At 35.2% G+C, this 14,208-nt stretch overlaps 4 protein-coding genes across 8 annotated transcripts in view; 2 read left to right on the top strand and 2 right to left on the bottom strand.

Moving 5' to 3' along the window:
* LOC127845724 (uncharacterized) overlaps window positions 1-14,208 on the bottom strand; it is a 265,031-nt gene that overhangs the window by 100,097 nt on the left and 150,726 nt on the right. The gene's annotated exons all lie outside the window — the stretch shown is intronic.
* The window catches only part of LOC127845726 (uncharacterized), a 251,690-nt gene that overhangs the window by 37,407 nt on the left and 200,075 nt on the right, over window positions 1-14,208 (bottom strand). The gene's annotated exons all lie outside the window — the stretch shown is intronic.
* On the top strand, window positions 134-2,073 carry LOC127845725 (uncharacterized). The gene has a single exon (XM_052376831.1). The coding sequence runs from the start codon at window positions 151-153 to the stop codon at window positions 1,660-1,662; it is 1,512 nt and encodes a 503-aa protein (XP_052232791.1). The 5' UTR covers window positions 134-150; the 3' UTR covers window positions 1,663-2,073.
* LOC127845729 (mitochondrial calcium uniporter regulator 1-like) overlaps window positions 3,201-14,208 on the top strand; it is a 276,089-nt gene continuing 265,081 nt past the window's right edge. For all 3 annotated transcript variants that reach the window (XR_008033347.1, XR_008033346.1, XM_052376837.1), the window contains exons 1-5: window positions 3,201-3,371; window positions 7,494-7,631; window positions 8,916-9,019; window positions 9,817-9,918; window positions 12,089-12,202. Coding sequence is in view for 1 of the 3 variants with exons in the window: in XM_052376837.1 (XP_052232797.1) it covers window positions 3,323-3,371; window positions 7,494-7,631; window positions 8,916-9,019; window positions 9,817-9,918; window positions 12,089-12,202 (507 nt within the window). In the remaining 2 variants the exon portion in view is untranslated. The remainder of the gene's footprint in view (window positions 3,372-7,493; window positions 7,632-8,915; window positions 9,020-9,816; window positions 9,919-12,088; window positions 12,203-14,208) is intronic.

Raw genomic sequence — 14,208 nt, forward strand, 5'->3', positions numbered from 1 at the left:
TACACAATACTATTATTAGCGAAGTTGTGAAATCTATTTTTAGCTTTTTTATTTTTAACGTTGCAACATACCTATAAATGATCGCTGATAGAATTATTTGCGCTTAAAGTTTATGGTATTGCATGTAGGACTATTTGGCGAAAAATAATAATGGCTTCTGCGTGTATTGATATATACGTGAAACTTCCGACAGGAAAAGCAATAGAGCTGCAACATTTACCGTCAGAAACTGTCCGGCAAATCACGCAGAAAATCGCCGACAGCGAAAAAGTGCGCGAAAATCGCGTGCGTTTGAAATACCAAGGAAAAATCATTGACAAGTCAAAAACTATCCAATACCTAGGAATCTGTTCAGAAACAATATTGAAGGCTGATATCGTTTTCCCGCAAGATGTCGCAGTAACGATACGATTTCTTGACGCAGAACACCACGTGACATTTCAGACTGTTGATACACTTGCAGATTTACATCAGCAAATTACTGCTCTGACTGGACTATCGGAAGCCGAACAACTTATCAAATCAGGCAATGCCCCTTTCAACAGACGAGATTTGATCTTAACGGACATAGGAGTTACGGGCGGATCTGTTTTGAGTGTTACAAAGAAGCCGACGAAAACTCCAGGCGCCAATACGGAGAATGCAAACGAAAACAATGAAGTGAATGAGGATTTAAAAGAAGAGCTACTAAGCACTTTTGACAGCAGAGGGCGACCAGTTGATGTGGTCTTCTGCTTTGATACCACTGGAAGCATGTACAGCGTCTTAACAAATGTCCGCCAAAAGCTAAACGAGATCTGTTCGCGGCTGATATCTGACATACCTGGTATACGAATCGGCATAATTGCCAATGGGGACTACTGTGACTCGGAAGTGTACGTTGTCCGGTACGTAGACTTAACGACTGACGTCCGTGCGCTATGCGACTTCGCAAACAACGTTCCGCCTACGGGTGGTGGAGGAAATGGCGGAGAGGCTTACGAATGGGCCCTGCGGAGGGCGCAGCAGTTGGATTGGGGCGAGGACAGCGCCAAAGCCTTGGTGATGATTGGGGACGAGCCACCTCATCACAAACACTACACGGACCAAAAACTGTTCTGGAAGGATGAGCTGGACGTGCTGGTGGGGATGGGAGTCAAAGTGTACGGCGTTCAAGCGATGTACGAGTCTCGGTCTACGCCTTTCTATCAGGAATTAGCGTTACGGTCGAGTGGTTTCTACTTGAAGCTCAAAGACTTTCGCCTCATCACGGACATGTTTCTCGCCGTATGTTATAGAGAAGCAGACGATGGGCAATTTGAAACATTCGCGGAAGAAGTGAAGAAAGAAGGCCGAATGACTGAAGACACTAAACTATTCCTAGACGAACTGAACAAACAAAGCCAAGCCGACCCTGTCGCCGAAAAGGAAGAGCGTGAAAAGAGATACGTAGACGAGGGTTGGTGGGACCCTTATCTAGTCGAGCACGAGCTTCCCAAATATTTCTATAATCAAGAAACGGACCATTGGGTCACAACACCTTCTACAAACCGCCCCAGTAGTGCCACTAACAGCCGAGTCCAAGTGTTACCAATAATCTCTGTTCAACCGTCTTATATGCCGAGTGATCCAAAGAGGAAATCTAGGCTACGCAAGATATTGGGATTTTTTAAGAAAGAATAATGTTTCAAAACAAATGTTGATTTAATTTAATAGAAAGATCATAAATGAGACATTTACTTTTACTAAAAAAGCGAATCGTTATATTTTTATTATTTTCACCACATGCACTTTTATAATTAGTCTGTCAAGAAATGAAATGTGTGTACCAAAGTGATTGCAATTTGTCTTATCACGAATTATATACATAAATTATACTTAGTATATATCATTTTAACGAGTTTGTTAACCTGTGATTTATACCACAGTTTTCTAGAGTCAATACTTTAAATGCCAAAAATACATGCTGTATTTGCTATGTAACAATATAATTATGAACACACCGTGTAAAAACAATAACGAAGCGTGTGAAAATCGGTGTGTGTGTTTGAATGATTGTATTGTATGTATTTAGAATAAATGTCCATTTATGTTCCGGAACTCGATTTTCGTTACGAAGACAAACGTGTGTGTTTTAATCGTAAATAGAACCTAATTATGTATATACATGGCGGATTTTTGTCCATCCATTATGTCAAATATAAAAAGCTACATTTTTATTGCTAGTTATATATAATTTTAAAATTTTTAAAATATTATAATATATTAGTTCATTTATGTCATTTTAAATAAAAATTCAGTTTCAGTTCAAACACGACTTGTGTGAAGTTTTTCCATGAATAACATACACATTTCGATTTATTCTTTCACTTTACCGTCGACAAAATGAACAAAAACAGTGTTCCTTTTAAAGCGGTCCATTTAGCGCAATTGTTGCTACACGCGCTTTTCTTCTAGCGGACTCTAAGCTTGTTCAATCGTCACTCACAATGAATGCGATTTAGGTTGGTGGTCATCATGCCAGAGGGTTGAGGCCATCTTCTAGTGTTCGGGTTTTTCCATATAACAAGATCACATTGGAAATGATATGAATAAATGCCAGTAAAATAAATTAATATCTGGAGATATCTCAAAAACGGTCCGAGCTGTTCGTAAGTCTAGTAAGTTACCGTTAATTGCAGGAAGGCATGAATGTTGATTGGAGTCCACGTTAGATGATGGGCGTATAAACCCCATTGCTTTCATTGCTCTCGAAATTGTTGTGAGTAGAAAAAAATTGAAAAGATAACAACTTGCTGTACATGCAGTCCTTGTTGCACCATTTATTGTTAGTGTACATGGGGTTCATAATTAACCTTATACTTATTTAAATTTTATTAATGTTAACCAATACCATTTTCACAACTTGATGTGCGCTTTATTTATTGCAACGTTGATGATATATTGGGAAAAAGCAAAGAAAATGTATAATATGATTGGTGTCTATTGTTATTTCATATGATTTTTAGATTTGTTTACCGAAGCATCTATAAATTCCGGGAGACCTATAGCGATTACCCAATCCGTTCGTTCGTTCGTTCTACCGTCCGTCCGAGGTTAATCCAAAATAATATAACATTCATAATTGAAATGCATGTGTACCATAAACCATGCCAACTGACGTAAACTGTTTTTCGCCATCTCAATGTAAACTGGTATGTTGTAACCTTTTACAACAAAAACAACAACAACAATCACAAAACAAACTAATATGCATATATGATAACAAAAAAAGCAACATTTTTACCATATTTAAAGGTTTATAAATTACGAACAACTTACAGTATTAGCGGATCACACGATCATGCTGCGACATGTGGGAAGATCTTTACCAGTTTATAAACACGTTCTGGGTAAACTACGGTTTTTAGTTTTTGTTTAATCTCTGTATAATTCGGACAGAACTATTTGGATGTGTTGCGTCAGTGTGTTTTTCTTCAACATTTTTGGAATGAGGCTGGGTCCCTTTTGATTGGGAAAAATCGTGTCGTTTTAACTTATATAAGAAAATTTGTTTTTTATTTGCTAGCAAATTCTTTCATAATTGTGATTACAGGGTAGTTGCAATAATTCAACTCTCAGCTTAGGCTGAGAGTTGCAATGCCCTCTCTCTTGTCCATTGGTACAAAATGTTATCAACAATTCAAAGGTTAATGAACACTGAAACGGCAAGAGCTTTTTAAAAATAACTTATCTAAACCACAAACTCATCCAAATGGTACCATTAAAGCAAGAAATGATTGATTTGTATTGACTAAGGTTTTGTTTTGTACGCTGTATTGGCCATATTGGAAAATTGACCCAATATAAGTCAGGTCGCATTACACCAATATTTTGTACGTTGTGTTATGTCTTGGAGCCAAAAAGTCAATAGCGATGTGGTTTTCGATACAGAATACACTGTTTCAAATTTAAACATATTAAACAATGTCAGTGAGAAAAGTGTGTTGAAACATCGTCGTGTTTTAACAGATGCATGCAAAGGATAACATCCGTAGGTTTCCATTCAGGTAAATTTAACATGGTAATGAAGGTCATTCATTATTTTCCTCAATTTGTCTCGAACGACGTCTGTAAATCTGTTTAGTGAAGCGCACGGATTCACTGCGCTGAACTGCACCCATGTTTATGAAGGGATGCATATAGACTGCCAGAGCCGCCATAGCAAAAATTATCAAAGGTTCTGGGAGTCCGTTTATATGGACTCAGGGCTCGACACTAACGGTGGTCCGTTGACCCGGGGTCAGTAAAAAATAGGGAGGACCAGTGAAACTAGAAATTGGTTGATCTGTCGGACCAGTTAAAAATCCTGGCCAGCTTGTTGTGAAATACTGGTGGAAAGCCGTTTTAATCAATAAAACAACTTTATATGTTCATAATAAACCGATAATTTCATCATTGTTTTATGGGCCGACTCGAGACCGGGATAAAAATAGCAACATATAGAAAATTCCAATTTTTCTAGATGCCCGGATAACAAAAACCTGTTGTTGGATCAAAAAATCGATTTGCGTTCCACAAATGTCTCTGGACTTTGCCGTGATCGATACACAAATTAACATAACATTCAAAGCGTTTGGATCGAGAAATAAACAAAATGGTATTTATTATTTTGAAAAAGCAGCAATAATCAGCATTTTATCGATCTTAGTACCATCAGAAGATACTTTATTTACCGTGCGAATTTACACTGGAGGGCGCCGAATAATGTTTTGATATTGCCGGAAAGTAATTAAACGTGCGTATTTTCAAGATTACAAGTTATAACAATGTGGAATTTCATTCCGGGGTTGGTTGAAACTCTGCCTAAAAAACCTAAAACTAATGAAGAGAAGCTTGAAATTTAGGTAAAATAACATACAAAAATTGTTGGACCACTTAATATCTTGCAGGACCAGTAATTTCTAAAAGCTGGTGGTCCTTTGGGACAGTAGGTAAAAAAAGTTAGTGTCAAGCCCTGTGGACTAATAACAGGGGTGTCAATTTTCCGGATTATTCCGGAAATCCGGATTTCAGCCGACTAGGGTCGATTTTGAGATGAATAAAAATCTTATTAGATATGTTTTTGAAATGGGGGGGAGGGGTACGGGAAATTCGTTCAAGTGATTACTGTGTATGATGGACAAGAGCTTTAAATTCAATCAGACTCAAAACAAAATAACATAACACGATTGGTGTTGCCATTGAAGAACTTTAGCAACGACATACGTTTTTCATTTGTAGTTTTTTGTTACAACCATTGTAATTGGATAGATGGTAATATGTCGGACCATTGAAATTGACGTTTTCGAAATAACAACATTTCAAAGGGAGAGCACTCTTAAGAATTAGTGACGTGTTAGTGTTCTTAATGACAAAAAGGCTTGAAATTCACGAAAAGAATGATTCTAATGTGGTGTTTTCGTTCTTTTGGAAAGTTTTAGACTTTTCAGTATTTAGTCATTATTTTTTTGGCCTGTGACAAGGACCGGCGATATTAGAAACTTCGCCCGACCGTAAAGAATTTTGCCGGACAAGACCGGCGGTCCGGCCTTTTCAGGAAGCCTGCATATTTTAATTCATGTGCAAGACATGTACATTTTTCGGATTGTTGTTTTCAGATACAACATTTTTTGCTGATTTAATTTATTTTTTTATGTCCATTATGAACAAACCTATAATGACGAATACACATGCGTTGATATGGATGGTTTGATGAATAATATTCATCACTAACAGTGTTTTTAATATTTTATTTAGTAAGGTTAAACTTACAAAGCCGGATATGGAAATTAAGTAAGTGTTGAAATTTATTTTTATTTTTGTTGTTACCTCAATTGAGAATTTAAGGCAGTAATTTGGGAAAATATGTACATGTACATTTAAAGTTTTTGAGATTGGTAATTCGACCAAAAGTCGGCCCAAAATTTTACCACAGAAACATAAAACAACAATATTTCAACAAAGGCCTATAAGTAAGATGGTAGTTGAAGCAGTAAAAGGTTTAATTTATATCAATACAATAATTCTATATCATTATTAGTTATTTAATAGTCAACAGTGAAATGGTACATTGTTATGAATGGAAGCATTTATTAAGGCTCAATTGGTCATTGTCAGCTTGCATTCTACTTACATGTAAATCATAAAATGTACTCCGATACTCTTAAGTATACTTAAATGTACCCTCGGTACGAAATAATATAATAAAATGAACCCGGCGAATTAACACTGTACTCGAGTTTTATTCCAGCAAAAAAAACTGATGTCTTAAAATGCTCTACGGAATAAGAAAAAATTATCTTTGAATAATAATATTATTGTTCTCCATGCAGATATGAAATCCCAAATACTGGTCAGAATATTCATTTAAAAATATTCGTACCCTGTGTCTTATTTCTCACACAAGAATCACACAGAAATGGTTTCTGAGCTTAATGTTGGGATCACAAAAAAATGAAGAAAAAAACGCCAGGGGAAAATTATGTCGACACAAACATGATTGCGGACATCTCAAAGATGCTGTTTGATTGTTAACAGAAAATAGTAATTTTTCACAGTTGTGAAAATGTATTGGCTCATTTGTTAAAATCACATAGGGGTGTTGTTTTTTTCGTTAAAATTTGGGTCCAGTAGTGGGACCCATTCCCAATGGAAAAAACTATACATTTTTCACAAATGGGACCTAAAAATTCCGATTTGAAGGTTTCCAAACTGAAACAAGAATATTTATTTTTATAATTCTCAATTATCTCCAAATCCAGCTCTATTAGTTGGACCATAGAAAATATACTGAAATCACTTTTACAGTCAATTTTTAAGTTTATGTAATCATAAAATAAACAACATAAATGTCCCAATGGCAGACAAAAGTACGCGATATTTCCCAATCCACTTCCCAAAATGGTATAAAAAAACACTGCATAGACTCCACTGATATTAAGGTGTGAAAGAAACCAACATTGAACAAGAAATCAATTTAAATCTACAAATTACTGCATATTAACATCTTACAGAATCTGTCGTAATAAACTGGAACCTATCAAATATTTCATGTCTGTGTTGTATGAATACTCAACACTTTATCATTATTATTTTTTCAAAAAACGGCTCAAGATATCAACTTTAAATTTTGCGCAATGTAGTTTGTGAACATTTTTTTTTAAACTGCATTTACATACTTCATTTTTGACACTCTTTTGTTTCTAGGTTTTAAACATGAACATGGAAATATGCAAACTATATTGATTCTCTTGTGCAAGTTAATTTTTTATTTGGACAATATGATCAACCTTTTTCAAAATGACAAAAATGTCAAAGATCAAAAAAAGAAAGTTGACTTTGCATTGAAACAAGGTACATGTATAAAATTTGTTAAGCGCATCAAATAACATGTTTCAAATATACCAAAATATATTAACAATGTCTGTTAAGTAAATTCACTAAGATCCATTTATTTCTGTTATTGTAAGCGATAATTGTTTGGTTTCTTGCAGAATTACCCAGACGATGTATGTGTCAAACAATGGAAAGCGTGCAAGACTCAGTTGGGACACCTGTTGTGAAACCATCACAGAATCTGTCTGGCGTCAGCATCGACACATTGTCCATTTGCAAGAAGTTCAAACAAGCTGGTAAGTGGACTCACTGAATAAAGAACAAATATTAAATAGTTAATCTTTGTTAAGGAAAGAATCTACATTCAGCTCACTTTTAGGCTAATAATTTAAAGGTTGAGTTGGAAATGTTGAACCAATTGCTATGTTTTTTGCATTCTGTTAAATGCCATGACTTTGAAATCTCAATAATCCAAATAATTTTATATTACCTAATATTTTAGCTAATGTGAGCACAACAATGCATTTTGTCCTAGGTCTATCGCGTGTTGTATTCTTACTTCCCCACTCCTCATGAACATTTGTCATCATGATATATTGGCCAAGTTTGATGCTGGGTCACATGCGTTAAAAAGCTAGGTCACTAGGTCAAATTAAAGAAAAATCTTTCAATCACTCTAGAGGCCAAGTATTTTGTTCAATCTTCATGAACCTTGTCAACGTTTATCCAAATGATATCTTGACCATTAGGAACTGTGTCATGTGGGATGAAAAAAATAGGTCACTAGGTCAAATTAAAGAAAATATGTGTGAACACTCTAGAAGAAAAATATTTCGAAACTTGCTCAGAACGTTTGGTCTAAATATTTATCCCCAGAGTTACCCGTCCTGCTCCCGTGACAAATTTGGCAGACGTTTTTCCTCTGGCTATCGTAAACCTTGTGAACCCAATCTGCTCAGAGTAATTTTGTTCCTTGCTATTTTACGTGAGCGTCTTCTTTGACACATTATCTGAAAGTTTTTTCAGAGGAAAGATATGGACTGTGCTTTGTGAAAGGTGGTTTAATTAATGTGCATAAAGTGTCATCAAAGATTAGCCTGTGCAGTCCGCATAAGATAATCAGTGACAACATTTTCTGCTTTTATGGTATTTTTCGTTAAAAGAAAGTCTCTTTTTAGCAAAAATCCAGTTTAAATGGAAAGTGTCTTCCCTGACATGCAGTAAACCCTCTGTTCACAGAGCATGGCCCATACATGTATATTCATTCTAAGTAAGGGAATTGCACCTAAAGGAAAATTACTAGGTGTGTCATTTGAGCCCCATTCAACGTGTCTTAATACATGTGCATTAAGTGTTTCCCAGATTAGCCTGTGCAATATGCGTTGGCAGATCTGTGATGACACTTTCCACATACACAGGATTTTTGTGTAGGAGAGACATCATTTGAACAAAAAATACCATAAACTGTAAATCAGCATCCCTGATAAGCTTGTGTATACTGCACAGGCTAATCTGGGACACCACTTTACACACATGCATTAAGCCCAATTGTCCCAAAACAAAGCTTATATGTTGCACAGGGTTTACTGACCATGAGGCGGAGGCCCTAACAGAGGTTGTGTTTGATGTTGTAAGAGCCTCCATAGACTCCCAGGGGAAGATGATGGTCACAAAGTCTGGACTAGTAAGCAGTGATTTTATTTGTTTTATTTCCAACTGCTTTTATTTTAAGACTGCAAATTCATACAAAATATGGAAAATATCACAATAATATAATGCAGTCAGAGATGAACAGACTGCATATGCAACTCATTTTAAGTTATCGATATAATAGAAGTCATTGACTTACAAAGCATTAAGGTAGTTAAGAAGAAAAATGCCTGTGTCTTTACATTTTGTACTATATAGATGTAAGAAAGGCTATAACAGTACACACATAATTTGAAGCTTAAGCATATTGTTTTGCAGCATACATAAGTTTTTTCAAGTTGAACTATTCTAAAAATCAGCATTGATTTAATGTATTACCAGTGCCTGTTTGACTTCTTTATTCGATACATATTATAGTTCCTTTCCTCAAGAAAATTTCTTAAAAACAATACTATGATCGCTAAAGTTCAAGTTTACACTTTCTCTGTTTTGTCAATTTATTTTTCCCAAAATATTATTTTTTTGCCAAAATCAATATAAAAGCAAGGATGAACATTTTCTGCAGATTTTTGTGGATGCTATTTAAGTGTCATTTTTGACATCCTTTTAAATTCGTTATGAATGGGGTACAATGGGTGGTGTTAAGATTGACAACAATTACATTAACAATGAGTGACAAATCCTTCATGGACACCTGCACCCAATGGTCACTCCACTTCTACCTTCTATAGCAGTTTAGATGAGATATGTTAACTCATTTTATTTTTAATAATTTATATATTTTTATATTTTTATTTTTAAATGTGGATATCATGTTTCCTTTTTCCTAAGGAAATCAAATCTCAGCAGCTGCTAGCCCAGATCAGCGCAGTACAGAAAGATATGATCATCCTGGAGAAGAGTGAATTTACCATGATACGCAATGAGACAGAGGTATGTATGGAAATACGAAGTAATGAGACAGAGGTATGTATGGAAATACGTAGTAATGAGACAGAGGTATGTATGGAAATATGTAGTAATGAATAGAAATGAAATAGAAGTAAGTATCAAAATGAGACAGAAGTAAGTATCGAAATGAGACAGATGTATGTATAGAAATGAGACAGCAGAAAGTATCAAAATAAGACAGAAGTGTGTATAGAAATGAGACAGAAGTAAGAGTTGAAATTAGAAAGAAGTATGTATCGAAATGATACAGAAGTATGTATCGAAATGAGATAGAAGTATGTACATGTATCGAACTGAGATAGAAGTATGTATAGAAATAAGACAGAAGTGTGTATCGAAATGAGACAGAAGTAAGTACCAAAATGAGACAGAAGTAAGTATCGAAATGAGACAGAAGTAAGTACCAAAATGAGACAGAAATGAGACAGAAGTTTGTATTGTAATGAGACGGAAGTATGTATCACAATTAATACATGGACATTAACAGGTTACTTCCCGATCTTTATGTAATATATCAGGCAAGGCAGGTTACTTCCTGATCTTTTTGTAATATATCAGGCAAGGCAGGTTACTTCCCGATCTTTATGTAATATATCAGGCAAGGCAGGTTACTTCCCGATCTTTATGTAATATATCAGGCAAGGCAGGTTACTTCCCGATCTTTATGTAATATATCAGGCAAGGCAGGTTACTTCCTGATCTTTTTGTAATATATCAGGCAAGGCAGGTTACTTCCCGATCTTTATGTAATATATCAGGCAAGGCAGGTTACTTCCCGATCTTTTTGTAATATATCAGGCAAGGCAGGTTACTTCCCGATCTTTATGTAATATATCAGGCAAGGCAGGTTACTTCCCGATCTTTATGTAATATATCAGGCAAGGCAGGTTACTTCCCGATCTTTATGTAATATATCAGGCAAGGCAGGTTACTTCCCGATCTTTATGTAATATATCAGGCAAGGCAGGTTACTTCCCGATCTTTATGTAATATATCAGGCAAGGCAGGTTACTTCCCGATCTTTATGTAATATATCAGGCAAGTCTTAGAATAGCCTTTCCATTATTTTATTCGTGCCAAGCATGATATATTACATAAAGATCGGGCGGTAACCTGCTTTATGTTTATCATTTTATTCGTGCCAAGCATGATATATTACATAAAGATCGGGCGGTAACCTGCTTTTATGTTTATCATATCTCTACGTCCCCATTTTAAAAGAAATAATAAAACAAATCAGTAAAATGGTAAATTTTTAGCAGACATGAATATGATTTTTGACGTTTGACCTGTTAATAATGACATAATGAGCACTTGCGCCTTATATTTGAAAAATATTTATTTTCCTGTTTGTGTTATTTTTTGCGTCAAAAATTTATTACATCTTGGAATCATCTTTTTTCTTTTGTAAAATTTTATTTTATTTTACTAAAACTGATGACTTTATATCTCATCCCGAGCAATATGACCAATCTCCAAACATCTACTGATACAACAACTTCCTGTTGAACAGATATAACGAAATATATCAGGCAACATTATACAAGACAGATAGCAATGTAGCAGTATGATAAAAAGTGCTACTTTCTTTTTGCAATCAACTTGATAATTATCTTTAATTTTGTTCTGTAATTATTATTAGCTTGGCTGTTTTCGGAGAAAACCCAAGGTATTGTTATAGCCAGCTCGACGTCCAGCGTCTGACGTCCGACGTCCGCCATTCGCGTCGTGCTAAAACCTTAACATTTTGTTAAGGTTTTGAACATTGGCTCTCAAATCAAAGTGCTTAAACCTACAACTTTGAAACTTCATATGTAGCTGCACCTTGATGAGTTCTACATGCCACACCCATTTTTGGGTCACTAGGTCAAAGGTCAAGGTCACTGTGACCTCCAAAAAAAAAAAAATCTGACAAGCTTTCATTTATTCACAGCTGCAACTGCAGCTGAGCATGGCACCCGTTATGCGGTGCTCTTATTTTTATTGACATTGTTTGAAATATGATTTTTTTTGGCCGATGATAAAAGTCCAAATACTTTAATAGATTTCAACAACAACAAAAATCATTGTGACAGCTGTTATATAACTGAAATTCTTCTGAAAACGACAACAAATCATTATCATCAAACAAAGGCATTTGTGTCGTTTCCAGAAACAAGGCATTCATATCAAGCAATTAGAGGGAAAACTAACTGATACGATCAAGAGGCTTGAAGGCCAAGTGAAATTGGACATCAACCTTGAGAGGAGTCGAGCAACAGAGGCTGTAAGCTCAATATAGTTTGATTAATTGGGCACCTCATTCTGAGAAAACTGGCCTTAATGCATGTGAGTAAAGTGTCTTCCCAGATTAGCCTGTGCAGTCCGCTCAGGCTAATGCTAGATTGCTTTTAACCGGTATGCAGTTGTTTACCACTATCGACAAAGCGGGGGTTTGGGGGCGGTAGCCACCCGATACTAAGGAAATGTATAGGATAAGAAGGATTATTAGGTGTTGTGTTAGATGTTGTGACTTAGCAACGATTTAATTATACGTATAACTTTTCCATTATTTTTTACGTACCGGTAAAGTGCAATCGTCCCCAGGCTAATCAGGGACAACATTTTCCGCCTAGACAGGATTTCTAACTTCCTTTAAACAAAAAAAAACATAAATGTGAAAAGTGTTGTCCTGTACCCTAGCATAATGCACAGGCTAATCTGTGACAACTTTTTATGCACATGCATTAAGCCCCGTTTTCCCTGAGCAGGTCTCAAATAGTTTAATTTTTTGTTTTATTTGTTTATTCCTGTTTAGTTAAGCATAATTGCATCAATGGAGGCTTATTGAAACACTCTCACTGTCCCTTTCCCGGGTAGAACCAGTACTTGATGTCTTTTTAAAAGATCCTGAATACGCAAACTGAAGTATTGCTTGATTGTTGTGTAATTTTATAATAGCTTACATTTAGGTATTTCAGTAAATTGCAGAATGCTTTGTATAAACACATTCTGAACATAAACACTGCGGGGAATCACGTGATCACAAAAGTACATCGTACGCACAAAATGGCGGAAAAAGCTCTCGCTTAATGACGAAAATCAAGGTATTCTCATATTTTATAATATCTAAATCAATGATAACTATGCCAAAAGTACCCGCTTAGTCTCCTTATGTACTCTGGAAATTGTCGTTTTTCTTAGATTTCTGTAGTTTTCTCAAACATTCAGACACAATAAACAATGAAAATTGTACATCGTCTGAACATACTTTATTTTGATGCGTTTGCTATTCAAGATGACAAACAAACAAATAAATACAACAGTTTTTGCTTTCTAACATGCTTAGAATATTTCGTACAAGGTTTTCCACGTTGTTTAAGCTTTTTTAGATCTGTGGTGAGTAATTTGGAAAATAGTACATCGTCTGAACGTTTTTTGTTTGAGTACATCGTCTGAACGGTTTTGAGTACATCATCTGAACTGCTTCTGTTTTTACTTTTAATGCGATGTTTATCATAATAAAATTGTAATAACATCTGTGATCAGCCAAGCGATTTTTCGTCCAAATGACGTTCCGTTCTATGATCAGAAAACACAAAATCCTGAGTTATTTTTACATGTTTACATAGTGTTTAAATTTATTAAATTAAATTAAATACAAGTCACACTCGAAAAAGGTTGTTATTTATATATATAAAAGCATGAAAATAATGTAATAGGAGGCATGTCATTTGGACGAAAGATCCTTGGCTTTTCACATATTTATATTTAAAAAGACCAAATGTAGTTTGCACTAAAACTAAACTGAACTTAACATTTCTTTTTACATACTTGGCGCATGTGACATTTCTTTTTAAATACTTGGCGCATGTGAGAACTTATTAAAAATATAATGCTGGACTCGAAACAGTGGCAGCTCTGAGCTTGCGGTGATTTTGCCAAGCTTCAATAATATATTATTATGTAGTATATAATATTAAATGTAAATGTTAGTCTGAATTACATATATGTGGTAATCGATATATAATTATTTTTGTGAAGATAAAATATTGATGTCATAAAATAAATTGGTATAATTAGATGTCTGTTATATATAGCTGTTTTGTTATTTCAGAATGCGCCAAAAGTCAAGTCTATCGCTTTATCGCTTGAAGAGAAAGCGCTTGAAAACATCGCAAACAATACGATTAGTTACACCAAAATGCATTTCGTCAACTGCATGTCACACTGGAGTTTGTCTGTAACAAATTACACCTGTGCTAACGCCCATTAAGTCACCATTTCGTTCAC

Source organism: Dreissena polymorpha, chromosome 9 (assembly GCF_020536995.1).
Source record: "Dreissena polymorpha isolate Duluth1 chromosome 9, UMN_Dpol_1.0, whole genome shotgun sequence".
In the NCBI taxonomy this organism is placed as follows: Eukaryota; Metazoa; Mollusca; class Bivalvia; order Myida; family Dreissenidae; genus Dreissena; species Dreissena polymorpha.